At 39.5% G+C, this 19,257-nt stretch overlaps 1 protein-coding gene across 3 annotated transcripts in view; it reads left to right on the top strand.

The window, feature by feature from the left end:
- Positions 1–18,573, top strand: part of fam184ab (family with sequence similarity 184 member Ab) — a 205,756-nt gene extending 187,183 nt beyond the window's left edge. The window contains exons 20-23 of one of the 3 annotated variants that reach the window (XM_022196845.2): positions 4,596–4,713; positions 6,530–6,634; positions 8,391–8,656; positions 17,551–18,573. In XM_022196845.2, the coding sequence (XP_022052537.2) occupies positions 4,596–4,713; positions 6,530–6,634; positions 8,391–8,656; positions 17,551–17,632 (571 nt within the window). In that variant the 3' untranslated portion in view covers positions 17,633–18,573. The other 2 variants (XM_051960777.1, XM_051960776.1) reach the window with 2 other exon arrangements.
- Positions 18,574–19,257: the final 684 nt, after the last annotated feature.

Raw genomic sequence — 19,257 nt, 5'->3', positions numbered from 1 at the left:
GAGAGGCTTCCTGCTCAGTGAAGGGTTGCTGATGCTGTGGCACTCAGCCGCAAAATAGCTGGACACTGAGCATTTGGCCTCAGTGTGCTCCTGCTCAGAGGAAAAATACAGCTCAACCAGCTAGTACAAGGGTGTATGTACACACGCTGGAACAACACAGTATATGTACAACAGGGAAAAAAAACACCTCTGGATATCTGGATTCGATCACGAACTCCCCACCACCCTCAGTGGTGCACTTCTCCACTCCACTGGAGACGATGGTATTTGTCTTTGCTCCATTTGAAGAGTTGCTGAATAAGTGAGCTCCCTGGAAGTATTAGTCTAAGATAGTTTCCCCTGCTGGGACAGAATGATGTGAGATTTTAGACAAAGTGACTTTTGAGGACAGTTCTAGTAAATTTTAAAACAGGATGTTGCTTGCAGACAGTTTTGTTATCTTGAAAAACCTTCCTTTGCAAAACAACTTTTATTCAATGTGTAGATTTAAAGCTGCACTGGTCTTTTTTAATAGCAGTGTATTAAAACTTATGTACAGTTGTTTGTCGTAACTAAAACACAATATATATACTCAAATTGTACACTGTGTCTGCTGGATGTTTGAATAGACAATTGTTTCCTTCAGTGTTCACAATATCAACTTTAAAAGGTAAGACTGTTGAATATGTGGATTTTTAGCTTGTTGTGCTGCTCTTTACTATAAATAATACATTTTTAGAGAGACGTGAGTTAGAATACCAATTGCTAATGTCCGTGCCAACTTAGCAAAGTGCTAAAAAATCAACAGCATCCAAATGTGGCACAAATTTTATTTGAGTGACAAGAAAATGCAAAAATGTATAGATAAACAATGACATAATTTATCTTTGCTTCATGGTGTACTTTGACGAAGGATACTGTTTCCTTATAACTCCACTCAGATGTGTTGTTTTCTTCTGCCACTATTTCTCATTCTTCCAGTGTAGCAGATGCTTTAGTGGACATTTAAAGATGAGATAGGCAGTCCTTTTTTTTGGCGGCAATGGGCAAAAATTGTATGATCATCTTTGATCATTTTGTAATTGATGTGGTCTCACAGAAAACTAGACATCTGCACCTGTTTTCAGACTTTAGAAAATCCAATCCGTGGCAGGAGACTGTGGCCAATCACAGGTCTTTTGGAGAGAGGAAGCTGTTCCTATTGGCTGTTCTACCAAAGCAGGAGTGCGTGCGTGTTCCTTCAGAGTGTGCGAAACCCTGGCTGAGTGCCGAAAATCTTGAAGGAAAAGGTTTTATTTTAGCATTGGCAGCAACTGCCTACACTGCAAAGCAACTTGAAAAAAGACAGTCTGACAATTAACACAATAAAATCTGTGTCCGAATCAGCATAGCATTCTAATGGAACTGGTGTTTACCTCCAGTAAAGACTGCATTCTGAGCTTGTCGTTTCTCTCCCCTCATTTTGTTGTATAGGTGGATTCACCATGACAGCTGGTGATTAGTGGCCATGTTAAATGTTGCTCTCAGTTTCGCCTTCTGCTAATTGAGGATTAAGGCTTGTGGTTGTGGCTAATTTCATTTCATGTTTATGGTCAAGCTTGATTTGGTATCTCATACTGATTTAATTTATGTGTGTTTTCCCTGAAAAACAAAATGCTTTTATTAATGTTGATGAAATGTTCCATGTCGGCTTCAAGGTTTTTGGTATTTTCATTGTGTTTGTAACTTGCTCTGTAGTCTTAAGGTAGCAAATACAAAAATTACTTTAAGTAATAGTAATGCCATTTTGTTGTTGTTTCGGCGAAAAATTCCCTTTCTTTGTTGTATACCAATCAGTAATCTTGAAACACAAACACTGCTGAAGCATGAAGAGATCTGGATGTTTGAGCAGCAGAATATACGTGACAAACTGGAGCAACACGGTGAATCAACTATCAGACGAGCTCAGCAGAACCAGCTGGGCAGCAGACATTTTATCTGATGAAACTGCAGATCAGTATGTATCAGCATCACTGAGCTGAGCTCCAGTAGCTGCTCCAATACAGCGGTGGACATTCCTTGGAGACACCGCTGTTTATCAGGGAGGTGAGCTGCCCTGCTACTCGGCCCTTCATGCTGTGACATAAATGTCACAAAGATAGCTCTCAGTGGTTTGTGCTGTAGAGGTGTTAGAGTGAAAGGCCATTAAGCTTGCTGTCCGTAACTTAGTGAGAGAACAGAAATGGGCTCACAGCTTAGGTGCATTCCAGTTCGATACTGCAATACTTCAGAGTACGCCAGAAAAACAATTCCATACAGTATGCAACAAAGATGTCAAAGATGTCCTAGTACAACCAGGCAAATTTTGCAAGCCATGCTGTCCTACAATCCTCTGCACTGATACATCGCAAACATCTTGGTGTCTTTCATGAGAAGAAACAAGCTTCAAATGCACGTAAACAGATATCGCACTACAGACAACAATGAATGTACACCACCGTTCAAAAGTTTAGGGTCTTTTAGAAATGTATTATTTTTGAAAGAAAAACATTTTTTCAATGAAGATAAATTAAATTAATCAGAAATACAGTCTAGACATTGTTAAAATATGGTAAATGACTGTTCTACACTGGAAAAAATGCCTCTCTCCAAACAAGAAAAAAAGCTTATTTCAAGGAACTTTTACCTTGAAAGAAGTGAAATAATCTGCCAATAGAACAAGTGAAAAATGGCTTTGTAAGATTTCTTGAAATAAGATATGATATTTAGAATACTGAGATCTTAAAATTAGCTGGGAAAACTTATTTTAAGCTATATTTTACCAGGATTGTCAAGCTTAGGTGTCTTAAAATAAGCCTGACAGGCTTAAAAAAAACACTCAAAAATAGATTTTTGCTTTCATGTAACCTCATAATTTGAGATGTATTAAACTTATTTTGAGTTTTCTTGTGAAATACAACTCAAAACAAGATTATTTCGAGATTGTTTAACTTAACAAGATATTTAAGATGCATTGTCTTAAAACAAGTCCCTCCATCTTGCTGAAATGTCACTTATTAAGTGAATTTATCTCAAATCAAGTGGGATGAGACATTTTGACTAAACATAAGACAAATAGACTTGGTTAGTTTTTGCAGTGTAGCTGAAAACCGCTGATGTTTAATGGACTATCTTCATAGGGGTACAGAGGAACATTTCCAGCAACCATCACTCCTGTTTTCTAATGCTACATTGTTTTAGCTAACGGTGTTGAAAGGCTAGTTGTTAATTATTAAACCCTTGTGCAATTATGTTAGCACATGAATAAAAGTGTGAGTTTTCATGGAAAACATGAAATTGTCTGGGTGACCCCAAACTTTTGAACAGTAGTGTATGAGCAAGATGGTCAAGGCTTAAGGTGTACTATGACATAGTTGTTTGTCCCAAATGTCTACTTGCAATATGAAACACTACATACTGTGTCAGAGCAGCCATAGTATTTACTAAAAGGAAAAGACAAATTATGCAATTTTGAATACAGCCCTTGTTTGGTCTAAACGAGCTACTGACATTCACTGAAGGTCTTGTATCCACAAGCAGAAAGTGACAACGTAGCTGTAACGTAGCTTTGACTGCTTCCAAAGAAAATTCAGTTTGTTCTTACTTAATTCAAACTTGCAGAACCGCCACGAATTAACACAGAAATAAAAAGCTAAAATTGCTTCAAAGTTACTTGGAAATGTCAGCCATGAAGCACTCAGTACACACTAACTTTCCCTATCAAATTAAAAGGTTGAACTGATGAATTATTACAAAGAGAGCAACTGATGACTCATTACATCTATTGCATTGGGAACATTGAAAAGATTTTTCAGAAGCAAAGAAAAACTTTTCAAAGTACTTTATTTCTCTGAATTATACTGCTGTGAAATATGTGCTTTCCAAAGGCTTTCATCTTGTTCTAAATTTAAAAAAGAACCCATTTTCCAGCCAGCAGCGTCCAAATTAGTTGTTTTTAACTTGAAAAATGTTTCACTCGGGTAATGGCCTTTTTTCCACAGCATCTTTAGCATGTGTTGGATTAAGGGAAATGTCACCGGATGTTTAATGAATCAGACGTTTCACACAAGTGGTGATTTTCATCCATTTTAACGGTTTTTGAAAGTTCTCGTAGCTCACAGAATCAAAACAACTTCCGGAAGAAGAGTTCTGTTTCTGATTTCAACATACTGCCCCTTAATGGTTTTTGTGAGGATGAGAGAACGGGGCACGAAGGAGAAGGAACTGGGTGCAATTACTGTTTTATTGGGCTAATGAAAAAGGAAAGCGTATGAATCACTCATCTTTTTAATCCTTGTAGTACACACATTTAATTTTCTTACCTCATAAATACTTCCATCCAATACAAACACAGTCTCAAGTACAAGATCAAATAAGAGGACCTGGCTCTTATTCCTGCCCTGTTTGATGCGTTTTTTGATGTCAATCTACACACGATCTTATTGGATCACAGTTCAAACTGAGCATCTCCGTTGTATAGAATGAATTTTTAGCGTGTGATAATTTTATATTTGTAAGATGTGTAAGCTTGAATGATGTTCAGGCGATCTTGTGTACAGAATATTTATGTTTTGTATTTTTGTCCCTTCATTCTAAAGGCTGGAAGGAACAGAGGAGAAGTTTAGGAACAGAGAGAGTCGTCCTGAGGATCTGCAGATCATCGCTGAGCTGAAGGACATGGTCTCTGAGAGAGAATCTCTTGTCAAGAAGCTGGTGGTAGGTAACTGCTGATGAGGTAATGACTGAGTCCAGAGAACCTTTACACTGTGTGAAATGTGAAAAGTATGTTTGTAGATTTAAGATGCAGCAGCAGATACAGTACTGTTTTTTTTCCAATTTAGTAGTAGTTCTGAGGCACCAGCACCATGAAAATAGTGGCTGAGACCACGTTAACATTTAGAGACAAACCAGTTTTCTGTGAATCACTAGGAAATTGACCAAGTTATTTCAAATTAATTCAGATTTTATTGGAAGCATTGTCAAGACATCATCTGTTTTGGCATTGTGGTTATTTAATCAGAGGGACTAAAATAATTGGTCTCATAAAGATTTACAGATTCTACAGGAAAAATGGGCTGAATTTCCACTTAATTGAATAGAATGAGGGAATGTAGCAAATGATAGTATTTTGACTTCTTGGATAAATGTATGGACTTAGTATTTCATGAGAGAATTGAACATGTTTTGAATGGATGTCTATTAGAACCAGAGATGTTTTGGAGCCAACCCCTAGTGGTCATTAGTGGTATCACACTTTGAAACTCTGGACTGGCTTCACTTCAGATTGGCTGCATTCATCTTTTGCATACTGTTGATTAGTATTGTTGATTAGTAAAATGGGAAAGGACAGCATTACAAGGAAAACTCAGAATTACTCCACCAAGGAAAGTGGCGAATTATGTGACGATCGGCGTTGGTTTGTCTGTCTGTTAGCAACAAACGGATTTGAATGAAATTTTCAGGGAAGGTCAGAAATGACACAATGTCCAGGTGATTAGATTCTGGCAGCAATGTAGCTTTTAGTCTGGATTCATGGATTTGTTTAAGATTTCTGTATCATTGCAAGATAGCAGCATGGCGTCACTGTAACTATGACAACAAATGAACGCTACATCAGCTGCCTGCTGACGATCACGATTGTGATTCTACTACAAATCCACCGCTGCAGACTTATCGGGACTTATCCATCGGAAATGATACAGGGAACAGTTGATTAAATTGTGGGGGTGTTTCCAAGTCCCATCAATTCCCACCGCCCACTACATATTTAGGTCACATGATTCTTTATCCGTACATAATGTTCACATGCATAACACACACGTGCTCACCACAAGGTCATTTTGTTTGTGGGTACATCTATGTTAAATAGTTGAATTCTATGTTGCCGTAATTTTTTATCATCAATAACTAATAAGCAAATGCTGCATTTCTAAAAAACAAAATGCTGCATTTCTGACAATGTCAAATGGAGGAATGAGCAGCCTTGCTAGGGTACTGCACTCTGTGTTTTTCTTGTTATAACACGTTTCGAGCTTTATCTAAAAACAACATTACCAGTTCTCATTGACACGGCTGGCCTTGCTTCCTGTCTTTCACACAGTTTGAGGTCCGCTGTGCTTCACCTCATTAGTACTGTGATTTTCATTGGGTTTGTCAGGGACACTGTGGTTCCTCTGCACTAATCACATGAAGGTGACTTTATGAATGAGCTTACATTTTTTCACTGGGCAGTGCTACTGCCATTGAGGTTTCTGAGTCTTGAAGTTCAGTGTGAGCTCCACAGTCTGCAGCAATTATGAGGTGAAAAGTTTACACTAGAGTTTAAAGGAAACTCGCCGGTCCAGTACCTCCATGGGAGGAAGACTTGAATTATTAGGAGTGCTGTTTTTAAGCAGTTTTCATGAAGCGTGTGTGCTGCTATTAAGCAGTCTGTAGACAGAACGCATTAAATGTGTGATTTTCAGGCTTTTCACACTCCCTTGATTCTTCCACAGCCTTACTGGCTGTCAGCTAACGTGGTTTTCTCCTGCAGGATGATAAGAAGTTCTACCAGCTGGAACTTGTCAACAGGGAGACCAACTTCAACAAAGTGTTCAATGCCAGCCCTAACGTAGGAGTCATCAACCCACTCATTAAGGTAGGCCCTAATATCCTGTAACACGCCACACACAGGGGCACTCTGATAAGCCTGTCGCTTTCTCTTACTACATAGCAAAGATGATATCCACTCTGACTCATTCCATATCCATCAGTGCTGATCGACCAGGACAGTCAATACCGATGTTTTAAAATAGGTTCTGTTGTAATGTAACAGCCATAAACCGTAACCACAGTGATTTTCAAATCCTGCTGTAATCGCTGCTAACGGATGAGACCATTTTTGAGGCGACTGTCAGCCACTACCAGGGTGTTTCAAGGTTTAGCTGAGCAGGAAACCCGCTGCAGTGTTTTATACAGCACTAACACAAAACGAAGCTGTTTTATAGTAAAAGGAAGGATTACAATGTTCCAGTGAAAACAGCAAAAACATTTCAGAGTTCATGGCAGATGGTGAAAGGACACCGAAAAAAATCCATCTGAACACATCCGTTCTTTTCTGTGGAACGGAGGTCATCAAGGACGGTGAAAGACGGCCGCAAACAACATGAACAATAGCAACGGTGGTGATTTCATTTTTTTGCCATCTGTTAAATAATAGCACCAATGTTGTGAGGTGGAGGCTGTCCAAGGTCTCATTTGTTAACAGCAGTTCAACCACAGTGTCACAGCTCCAAAGGTATCTACAATTCTGTGCAAAATAAAACAAAATGAAATGGCCTTCAGTTTTAATGAACACAATCGCATAAAATCTGCAACTTTGATCACAATTGGGCTTCATTAACTTTTAATGAAAGAGCTGCTGCGTCCTACAGACAGCTGTGACTCACTGAAAATACAGCTTTTTATCTTGAAAACAAAACAGGCACAGCTTCATTTTGCAAGTCTGCCATCACATAAATTTGCAATGCGACTTGTTTAAAACGACAGTGTTAAATATCTATAACTAAACAAGCTATTAAAGTTCAACTTTTTGAGACTAATATCCTACCTGGCAACTCTAATAAGATTTTCATCCAAATGTTGTCGATCCTGATTGATCTTAGGGCCAGGATATGATATTCCAACACAACTCTGCTCACTTTAAAGCAGTGGAAAGGACACAAAATAGAAGCAGACTGTTCTAATTTTAGAGTATTGATGCAGGAGCTCATAAATCATAACAGAGAACTGGTGGAGAAGATATTTTTCCAGTGCACCTGGCTAACATGATGTTTCATTTTTCATAGTGTGTCTGAGTTGAATGGTTCCCACTGCATGATCAGTATTTAACTGTTGACACCATCACAGGTTCTATAACTTCCAGTGTTTCTGTTCTTGCTGTTCCACGTGCTGTGTGTTTCTTCCCTCATCCTTCTCCTTCATCATGTGTCTGTGTGTAAATGTGTGAGTGACTCCTCCTCCTCCTCCTCCTCCTGACTTTATCTCCAGCTTTCCTTTGCTTTCCAAGCCATTTGTTAGTGTGAGATGTTTCCTGCTTTTAACACATCTCTTCTCATCTGAACTGTCATTCTGCTCAGAGCGACTGGTGCTTTAAGACTGTGACTGAGTGACGCCGGTCTTCAGATCGATCCATTCACTCTGCTTCGATCAGCATTTTAAACGATCCAGTTAGCACGCTGCTCTTTCCTGTCTGTCATCGGCTGGACTGTTACGACCTCTAGAGCTCTCCCTGTGCTCCATTTGCCCTTTTTCTTCCCTTCATTCCCTCCTATCTTTTGCTTTAAACCTCCCTTTTGCTCCTTTTTTGACCCCCGTGCCCCTCCTGTTCTTTTTTTTTGTTTGTTTCTGTGTAGCAAAAGAGAAAGAATGAGAAAACTGCAGCCAGCAGATTCAGCAGCTCTCCCAATCTCAGGGCTCTGGAGGCAGCAGGTAGGGGCCTGGGCGTGGTGGGTACAGGGAGTGGGCAGCCCCCGCAGCCCCCGCAGCCCCCGCCCCCGCCCCCAGCCCCGCCCAGCCGCCTAGAGCCCATCCCCAACTCCCCCCTCCACCACCTGGAGCTCAACTCCAGCAAACCTCTTGCCCCGCCGACCCCTCCCACCGAACCCAAGAAATTCCTGAGGTGAGACCTTTTCAGCCTCGACAGGCAGCAGCTCGACAACCCACACATCGACCGGCCAATCACAGGCCTCTGTTTAATTGGAAAGTCTTGCTTTTTAAAAGGGGTTTAAGCACTTTTACTGATCTGACTCGTAGCTTGAGTCCAGCTTTGAATGTAAAACCTGTATTTTAAGCCTCAGATTGATAAAAGCAAAACAAAACACCAGAGCGCTGTTGTTTCTGGCTTTGAGAATAAATCTCCTCAGTGGGACAGTAACAGGTATTTTTTACACCTTCATCCTTTCCTGCCAGCTGTGGCCCTTTCATAAACCATGAGGAGCATGAGATCATTATCGGCATGAGCTGCAGAGTGTCAAATAAGAGCCTTCAAACACTCTGATGTGTTGGAGTTGACTGTTCGCTGATCCCCAGCCCTGTTAGCTGCTGGTGATACGTGGGGCTCCCTGTGCTCTTATGATACAAATTACGTTGACAGTGATCACTGTGGCACATTTGTATCATTATTCTCAGAAGTGTCTGAAACAGTGTGCTTCAGACGAAATCTGCCTCTCATTTCTAGCTCTTGATTTTCTTGACTCAAATGCCAACTGTTGTAGAGTTTGTCAGCTGTAGCTCTGCAAGGTGGTTGGAATGAAATATGTGGACTCCTTTGAAAACAATGTGAAAATGTGTGTTTTTCGCGACTATTTACACGATCAGAGCTGCAACAAACAGTGTTATCGATGAATTTACCGATTATTTTCCCAATTAATCAGTTCATTTATTAGATAGATAGGTAGATCCTGAGGAAGTCAAGTGTTCAGCAGCTTCCATACAACAACAAAAAATAACAAAAGGCAGGTTAGTAACATTACCGTTAAAGGTTAGTATATATAATGCATTTCAGCTGCTTATTTTACTCGACAAACAGTCTTTAGGGCAAAAATATAAAACTACACACAAATATTTTGAAGAATAACAACAGATGATTACATATGGCCAACTAATATTCCAAATTTCTGCTTTAGAATGATTTAAACCAGCGTTTTTTATAACATGCCTATCCAATCCACACCCGCAAGAATGTTCATTGATTAATCATTTGGACTTTTATCCTCTTTCCAGTGCCCTTTCCAGTGGCTCCATCACCATTAAATGAGGTGATAACGGCCTACTGAGCCTGCTAGAAACTGAAGGTCCCTACTGGCCCACATGTATGGGAATGATGCGTGGTGATAGCGCCTATTAAATGGTGTGATAACATCCAGAACGGGTGCTGTTTTGTATCAGCATCAGCCATTGGGCGATAGAAGCAGGCGTGATAGTATGTTGATTCCACTACAGGAGAGACCTGATGTTCTCTGCAGTCAGGTGAGAAAAATATGTGCATGCATGGATATCAGCAGTCAGACAAAATATGAACATATTCGATATTGGCAACAATACGATATCCTGCATCCCGACTGGTTAGTGATGCTAACATGTGATTGGACAGTTGTGTGATAGTAAACTGTAGAATTGAAGGGTTTAGCTTCTAATCGGAGAATAATTAATGTCAATTCCAATATTTTCTGACTTTTTAGTTGCTAAGCAATCTATTGATTATTAACCCTCCTGTTGTCCTCATTTACAGGCCCGAAAAATATTATTTTCACATCTGAAAAAAATTCAGCCAAAAAATTCCCCAAATTTCTGAAAATTTGCAAAATCTTTCGGAAGAAAATTCCAATGATTCCTTAAAAATTTTCCTTAAAAGTTTAATTAAAAAAAAATCACCTAAATGTGCCAAGAAAATTCTTTTAAATATTTTCAACAATGAACAAAAATCTTCCAAAAAAATCCTAAAAAGATCTGAAATTATTACATTTATATCAGTAAAACTTCTAATATTTTCTTTAAGAACATTCACCAAAAAAGTCAACCAAAATCCAGCGAATTTCGCTGGATTTTGGTTGATTTTTTTTGTGAATGTTCTTAATTAAGAAACATTTTGAACATTTTTTTTTTTACCAAAAAATGTTCAAAGATTTTCCAAAAAAGTTGAAAATGTGGACATCAGAAGTTTCACTGTGAAAATATTTATTTTTTCTACATTTTCAGACTTTAAAGCCGATCGATTTTGACCTGTAGGACGACACGAGGGCTAAAGAAAACACCTGTCAGACGTGTCGCTGATAAAAAAGTGTAGCTGGTGGCAGCCTTCCAGCGCTTCTATGATAAAGCAACACTGCATCACTTGTGGTTTTCTGTTAGAACCAGATTAAACACAGCTTCACACTAAACAAGCTCAACAGAACTTTAGTCTTGAAGCTGGATCTTGACACAGAATCCCTCGACAAGATGAGAGGATAAAGGGCCCCGATCTGAGTTGCACTTAGAGTCAGTCTGGGCTTTGGGGCTCCAGTCGGTCTCCGTTGGCCACTTTGCCCTACTGATAACCAGCCTGGTGGTTCAGGAAAGGACTTGGGGAACGGTCAATCAAACAGACTTGTAGATGATGTTCTGTGTCCATTCAGGGCCTGAGGTTTATGCTGTACATCGCTGACATTAAAGGGCACGACTGCTTCAAGTCAGAGACATCAGCAGCAGCACAGCTCTGTAAATAGACGTGATAAATATCTGGAGAACAACATTAGAGCCTGAACATTAGCATCAGAGTCCCATGTGTGACTGAAGCTTTAAAGAATGGCCTTGGAATGCAAAAGGGGCATGTTTTCCTTTCTTTTCTGTTTTTACTTCTTCCTCACCACGACCTTGTGTCCGTCAGTCCGAACATGTTAGCAGTGTGCATGCAGACAGGCTTTTTCTGTTTCTGTTCGGGAAGTTATACAACTTGTTGTTGATATCTGTTGTGGCTTTTTGTTGTTGCATTGTGCCACTTTGTGATTCTGTTTCTCCACCCTCATCTTCATTTAAGTTTCAGCATGTTGCACTTTCTACTCCTCGACTCAAAACGAAGGCTTTATGCACAAAGCAAATAAACTGTTTCCATGTGAATTTCTACTGAGGTAGATATTGTCTTTTGCTATCATGGATTGTCCCTCTGTGTGTGGTGGTGTCGTACTTTAACAACAGCTTTAGTCCTCCACTCTGAGGCCCAATAAATGCTTTTCTTATTCCGTGTTGGCGGCTGTGATGAACTGTGTGTGTGAACTGATGCAGCGGTGAAGGGTGTAACGTGCTCCTCATGTGAAGAGTGTGTGCAGTTGCATGCTGGGAGTTGTATTCTAATGCACCGCTATTTGGGTTTACGGCATGTGTGTGTGAGTGAGTGTTACTTTCTGTCCATTCTGCTGCATGTTCTGCTGCTGTTTATGTCCAGAATGATGGTGGCTGCTGTGCAAAAGCTCGGGACAAACCTCTGTTGTCATGGGACCCACCTTTTGCTGTTAGAAAACGCCACAAACACACACACACACACTGTTGTCGGTGGGAACACAGAGCAGCAGCAGTACACCAACACACACTCGCACAACAAAGCGAAGAAATGACAGTATGAGGTCAGATGTTCTAAATGGGCTTTGAAATGTTTTCAGACTCTGTTAGACAATTCGTCTGACTTCTCCCTCTTAGCTCTTAGACATTCGGAGTTGATCCCTCTGCCCTCACATTAATGAGTTCCCCAGCAGCTGAATGATCAGCAGTTTGTAAATCTGACCCTTTCAATCAGCAGGTCACAAAGTCTTTAACCCTTGGCAAACCTTCTCCAGCCTGTACAGAACATTTGACTGCTCACTGAGGCAGTCAGCAGTGGGAAGGGTTCATTTCAGTCAGTCGCTGTTAGATTTTACAGCCTAACTCGCAACTGATTGGCAGATGCTAAACATCAATGTGCCGACACACATCCAGACATGAATAGCAAGCATTATTTTGATGAATACTGATGGAAATGTGTGAAAAAATAAGAATGACACAACCTGTTATGGCGCTAAATGTAGGTAATTTTCTAATCACCAGTAATTCAACACTGCATATACACAAAGTTTGGAGTCACTCAGAAAATTTCATGTCTTCTATGAAAACTCACAATTTTATTCATGTACTAACAACCTGCACAAGGGTTTTCTAATCATCAATTAGCCTTTCAGCACCATTAGCTAGCACAATTTCCAGCTAGAATAATCATTTATCACATTAACAATGTCTGGACTGTATTTCTGATTCATTCAGTGTTATCTTCATTGAAAAAAAACTGCTTTTCCTTCAAAAATCAGAATATTTCTAAGTGACCCCAGCAATCTTAACCAATATAGTTCAACTTTAACCTACACAGAGCAACTTTAACTAATATAGAGCAACTTTAACTCATTAAGAGCAACTTTGGCTAATATAGCACAACTTTAATCCACGTACACTACCGTTCAAAAGTTTGGAGTTCGAAATGTCCTTATTTTTGAAAGAAAAGCATTTTTTTTCAATGAGGATAACATTAAATGAATCAGAAATACAGTCTAGATATTGTTAATGTGGTAAATGACTATTCTAAAAGGAAATGGCTGATTTTTAATGGAATATCTACATAGGGGTACAGAGGAACATTTCTAATGCTACATTGTGTTAGCTAATGGTGTTGAAAGGCGAATTTATGATTAGAAAATCCTTGTGCAATTATGTTAGCACATGAATAAAAGTGTGAGTTTTCATGGAAAATATGAAATTGACTGGGTGATCCCAAACTTTTGAATGGTAGTGACATGGATGTACAACCTGACATGATCACTACAAGGGAGACTGAGGCCATTGTTAGGACAGTGTTACACTTTCCATGTCCATGTGACAAACATTTCCTATCTGCAGTAGAAGTGGTGTTTTTGGACACCATCAATAGAAAGCATGTACAGATCAAAGCTCCTCCAAAGTCTGGCAGCATCTATGTCAATTACTCTTTTAATAATAAATTATAAAGGTGCGGAGGGCTTCTCCCCTCCTTAAAATTAATCATTTTAACCATCATTTGTTTTCCTGGCACGTGCAGCACAGTGTGGGTGGTTACAGATTCTGAACCGCACATGGACCATCACTGAAAACATTTCCATCACACATACTCTGAATTAGTCTTTAGATTTGTTTCAGTGCCCCATGCCAACACTGAAACATGCAGTCGTGAGTGCCTCGGCAGAAGGTAAGTCAAGGTTACCTGCCTTCTGCTGTGGCACTTAGGATGACCATGACTGGAAGACTGAGAATCTGCACAGATAAAAAGCAAACGCTGTTCAGAATGTTAAATATTCAGTAGCTGCCTCAGGTGGTGAAAGGCCAGGTTAAAAAAAAAAGTGAGCTTTCCATGGTCATTTCGATTGTATTCTTGTGTAGTAAAGTGATCACATTTACACTCAAGATCAGAATATTGTAAAGTCTGCAGCTAGCAGGGACTATTTTTGCTACATTTGGCTACAAATCAACAGCAAAATGAAGATTAACACGTGGCTCCTCACTGAAAATAAAGAAACATGACTTCATGTTTTCCCTCCAGGTTTAACTATCTGTTTCATTAAAAAATATATATATACAAACACCACACATTTCTTACCACTGAACCTCTTATTTATCCAAGGCAATGAACAGGGGTTGGAATCATTCAACCAGCTGTGGAAAGAGCACTGAAAATTTCTACTCAAGTAGTAAGAACTAAAAGTAAAACAACTAGTGTTTTAGTAATAGGAATACTGTTTTTAGTTTTACATGCTTTTTAAATGCTGATATTTAACACATTGTCGTAGCAGGCATCATTTAAAAGAGGAGATCCACGTATAAAATATCTACTTTCTACTCCGTTTCCCTGATAAAGGATTAAAGTATGAATGGATCAACGCAGCTTGTTTTCTGAACAAACAAAGCAAGAAAGCAGGAATCTCCTAAATATGCTAACATAACCCTAATGTCAAGCTGAAAATCTGGTGATTGTTTCCAGCTTACAGTGTCAGGATGTGACAGATTGTGTCATTTTGCAGAAACAGTAGGACCAACCTGCATTCCCCTGACAGACATTTGGTAACAGAAGCTTTTGAATGTTCGACTTTGCTTTGAAAGACAAACCTGCAGGATTTCAACCTCCTCCAAACCGCTCGCTCTCCCTCCAAAGGTCCAGCGTTTCTGTGGATGTACAGAGAGGCCACATCATCTCACTGCTGTAAAGACTCTGACTCTCGTCTTTCTTCCTCTCGTATCTTCTTGCTTCTTCCTCTGACCTTTATTCATCATCTCATCCTCGGTCGATCTCTCTCCGTGTCCTCTCCATCACATTTCCTCCTCTGCTCCTGCAGTCCTCCTCTCACCCACCGTCTCCGCTCACATTTCCATTCCACCACATTTCACCTCTCGTCTCTCCTCGTCTTCTTGTTCTCACAGTCGTCCTAAAATGACCTTTAAAAGCCATATTTGATAAATCGATCACTGTTGATCAGTCAGTCTGGCAGCAGACAGATCATTTTATTTTTAATTAAAAGCTGCAAGTGCATCGCAGTGTTTGTTTAATATGATAATTCTTTGAGCAAATTGTACATTAACGTGAATAATGAATGAATTTATCGTAGAACAGAAGGCTTTAGGTGTTAACTGTGACCATGTAGAGTACAAATATGATTCATTAGGCTAAACAAAGATAGGGGAATTCATTGGGGGAGTAACTGACAGAAAGTAACAAAAAAACACCCTCCAGCATTTTGACTTTACCCCGGGGTTATGGGAGTGTTTGTTCAAGAAGCAGCCAATTAGGAACACCTCCAATAGGTGTTTGTTTTTGATCGATGCAAGTACGTAGCGTAATTAGCTCAAACTTTTGGGAACAATGTGTTTTATCCCCAGTAATGAGTGACATTTACCTGTAAAGAAAAAAACAACCCACACAACACTTTATTAACCTGCAATCCTTTACGAACGTAAATGAAAAATATTTCTTTTGTAAGACTCGCTATGACCGCTAGTTTTGTAGCAACTGCTCTTCAAACAGGAAAAATCTGCATCCATCAGAGGCTTTTAACAAACAGCCCACCTTATTGATGCACCTGCACGCATCATCCGTGATGTTTCTTGGGGTCAGCGGGTGTTTCAGGTCTGTCAGCATCTCCCACCGTCACCCAGGCGACCCCCGATGAAGTCCTGCTTCATGTCCAGACAGCGCTGCACACACGCCGCATCAGTGCTGCTCTGCTGAGCGTTCACAGCAGCAGGATGATGGATTTGAAATTAGTGCAGTGTGTGTGTGTGTGTGTGTGTGTGTGTGTGTGTGTGTGTGTGTGTGTGTGTGTGTGTGTGTGTGTGTGTGTGTGTGTGTGTGTGTGTGTGTGTGTGTGTGTGTGTGTGTGTGTGTGTTGGCTGTAATGAAGGTGCATGTCATCCAGTACAACAGTGATTTATTTTTAATAGGAGATCATGGAGGCACTACAGAGAGAATTCTCATCAGAAGATCAGTTCATTGGTTTGGGTCTTTTCATGGGACGTGTTGACGTTAGAGGACATGTCGCGCTTAAATAAACCTTTGCTTTAAGTCTTTTGGGAGACAGTCAGCTTTCTCTTTGTGAAGTTAAACTGACAGTGGCTTACCAAAGTGCAAAACACTGTATTCTGACAGTTCGTTTGAGTTTATATGTATGAAACCAGTATGAGGTGGAGTCAGGACACAAGGCTCTGCTGCCCCCCTGTGGACAGAACTGGGACCGACCTGTAGAAGCATACATTGTTTTTGATTCACAATGGTAAAATAACACTTTTAGCTCAGAAAGAGACGTGGTCCAGTGTGGGACTGTAGCCAGTATTGATAGAGAACAATGGACCGCAACCAAGATGGGGGGGGGACACTTTTTATGAGCCATGCTGCATTTATTTTATTGATCCAGTGTGTTTTATTGTCATTGTCGGTGTAAAATTCTGCAAAATGATTTAAAACTTGTCTAAAATAACTTGTCTGAAGTACCACAAATCATCTAAACTGACTCCGGAATTGTCCAAAATAAGTCAAAAACTGTCCCAAAGTACTTTAAACCAGCTCAAAATGACTCAAAATTAGATAAAAATGACCGTTTTTGAATCATTGTGGATGATTTGAATCATTTTAACACGTTCTAGTCCAGTTTTGAGTCTCTGCTCATCAACTGTAGAAAGATTTTTCACCATGCTGAATGTATCTTCCAACAAAATGCTCCTCTGTTTACTGTTTTCTTCATTCATTTTCCAGTAGGTTTGATGCTCTTCTGACAACACACACAGAAGGGAACACTAGAAGATGCTAGTGGTGGAAAAAATGCTCTGAAACTTGACTTAAGTAAAAGTAGCCGCACCACTAAAGACTCCATAAGAAGTAAAAGTCCTGCATTCAAAAGCTCACTTAAATATTTAATAATGTTGCTTAATATCTTCAAAGTAGTCCCTACACAGAAATAATGTGGCTTGTTTAATTGTAGTGTTGTCTTTTATTGCACTGGTGGAGCAAAACTGTAGCTACTTCACATGACATTTATTCTGCAGTCTGCTTGACTTTATGTATCTCATTTCCTCAAAGACATTGTGCAAACATCTGCCAATATGATAAAAATAACGTACTCAGTCTGTTATTTTAAACTGGTTTGTGCAACAAAGATGTCTGTGGCTCGAAACAGGAAAGAATGAGCTGCAGAAAATACCTGAAACTAATGAAATTAAGCCGAATATTATGACATGACATTCACTTTTCTGAAGAAAGTGACACCGTCGTGCTTTAGAAGTGGATCATTTGTTTTGTATGTAAAATCTGACACAGTGAAGTCAAATAGAAGCATTCAAGTGAAGTGGCAGTACCTGAATGCTGTGTTTTCTATCACTGCTTCTGTTTGTCAGCCAGTTTTTAGACTAAATATTCTGACTCCACCCCCTGGCTTCTCGCCTGACTTGTCTTTCTCTGTGTTTAACTGTATTCCTGTCATGGTGGTTTTGACCCTGAAGCCCTCCTGAAACTAAAGACTCCACCATCGACTCCCCGGACGCCCAGCGCCAGGAGTGGTTCGCCCAATACTTTTCCTTTTGATCGACCACAAACCTGCAAACACAAGGATTCAGCATGTCAACCAAACTTAAAGAAAAAAAAACGGAGAAAAAAAACACTGAAAAAAAGCGAAAAATTGTTAAAACTCTTTGTTATTTATTGTCATTGATAGGTCTGGGGATCAATTCACTTTAGATTCAGTCAACTGAAACTGTACTCCATGGTTTAAGAATGAACTCTCATTGATGTGTCAATGACTGCACAGAACTTGATGTCATTACTCTTCACTTTCGTAAAAATGTAACGGTTCTCCACTCGCTGTCGTCGTTGACTGAGGTGAAAGTGAATTGAACCCGACCCTGACGTCAAATGTCATCACTCTGATCTGATTTGATTGTTTGATTCTCTCTGATTGTTTCACTGTGGATGAGTTTCTCTCTTAGTACAGTGACAATGATCATCAGTATGTTTGATGTTTATTTCATTTCTTTACTTCCTAACTTATTTTGCAGTTTCTTGGAACTAGAAAAATAAATGAGTGGTGCATTATCATGCTGCTAATTGCCATTGTTGGACTCCAGTAAGAAATATATATATATATAAAGAACTATATGGTAGGTTATTGTGCTCTCTCTGTACGTGGGCCCACTGCATACAGCATCTTAGACTAGGAGGGCTGATCTAAGACCAGTTTGCCTCCTCATTTATGGTGACATTTACATGAACCTGATCCTAGATCAGTTACACTTCTCTGACATGCTCCATGAATACAGGCTCTGATTTTAGGACGGCACCATCATGGCAAGTTTGTTACAGCTGCATAGAAGTTTCAGCAGATTTTGGTAGAATATTAAAACCTGTTTGTATGGTTGTCTGTCTCAACACAGATATAATGATGTCTCACCAATTTTAAAAACAAAAATAGCATATTTTATATTTATATTATAATGTGTATGCTTAATAAATAATTATTGTGACATTTAGTCGTGTTTGCTTGTCGTTTATTTGAATGAATTGGTGGTTTATGTGTACCGATGCAGCAATTTAAGAGATGGAAGATGATAACCAAATGTCTGAGTGGAGATGCATTGATTTTGCATTCATTTCAAATTTAAGAATTTTTTTTTATATTAAGGCTGCACAGTGTCTCGGTGGTCAGCATTGTTACCTTGCAGCTAGAAGACCCCCGGTTCGTGTCCCGACCTGGGCCTGGGATCTTCCTACGTGGAGTTTGCATGTTCAGTTCAATTCAGTTTTGTTTATCTAGCTCAGGTCTTTAACCCTCCTGTTGTCCTCATTTACAGGCACCAAAAAGTATTGTGTCCTTGTCTGAAAAAAAACTTCAGCAAAAAAAATTCCTCAAATTTTTGAAAATTTGCAAAACCTTCAAGAAGAAAATTCCAATCATTCCTTAAAAGTTTCCCTTCAAAATTTTATTTAAAAAAAGGAAAAACAAATGTGGCAAGAAAATTCTTGTAAATATTTTCAAAATATGAGTAAAAATCTTCCTTGCTAACTCCCGTCAGTACTCTGGCTGCAGCCTTTTGGATCAACCGTAGCTGTTTTTGAGAGTTATTGGGACAACCTGATAGTCAGGAATTACAATAGTCAAGCCTGGAAGTAACAAATGTCTGGGCTAGTTTTTCTGCATCACTCTGCGACAGGAT

Source organism: Acanthochromis polyacanthus, chromosome 16, assembly GCF_021347895.1.
Source record: "Acanthochromis polyacanthus isolate Apoly-LR-REF ecotype Palm Island chromosome 16, KAUST_Apoly_ChrSc, whole genome shotgun sequence".
Classification (NCBI taxonomy): Eukaryota; Metazoa; Chordata; class Actinopteri; family Pomacentridae; genus Acanthochromis; species Acanthochromis polyacanthus.
Note: the sequence above shows the minus strand (reverse complement) of the source record. Positions and strands in the feature narration are given on the sequence as shown.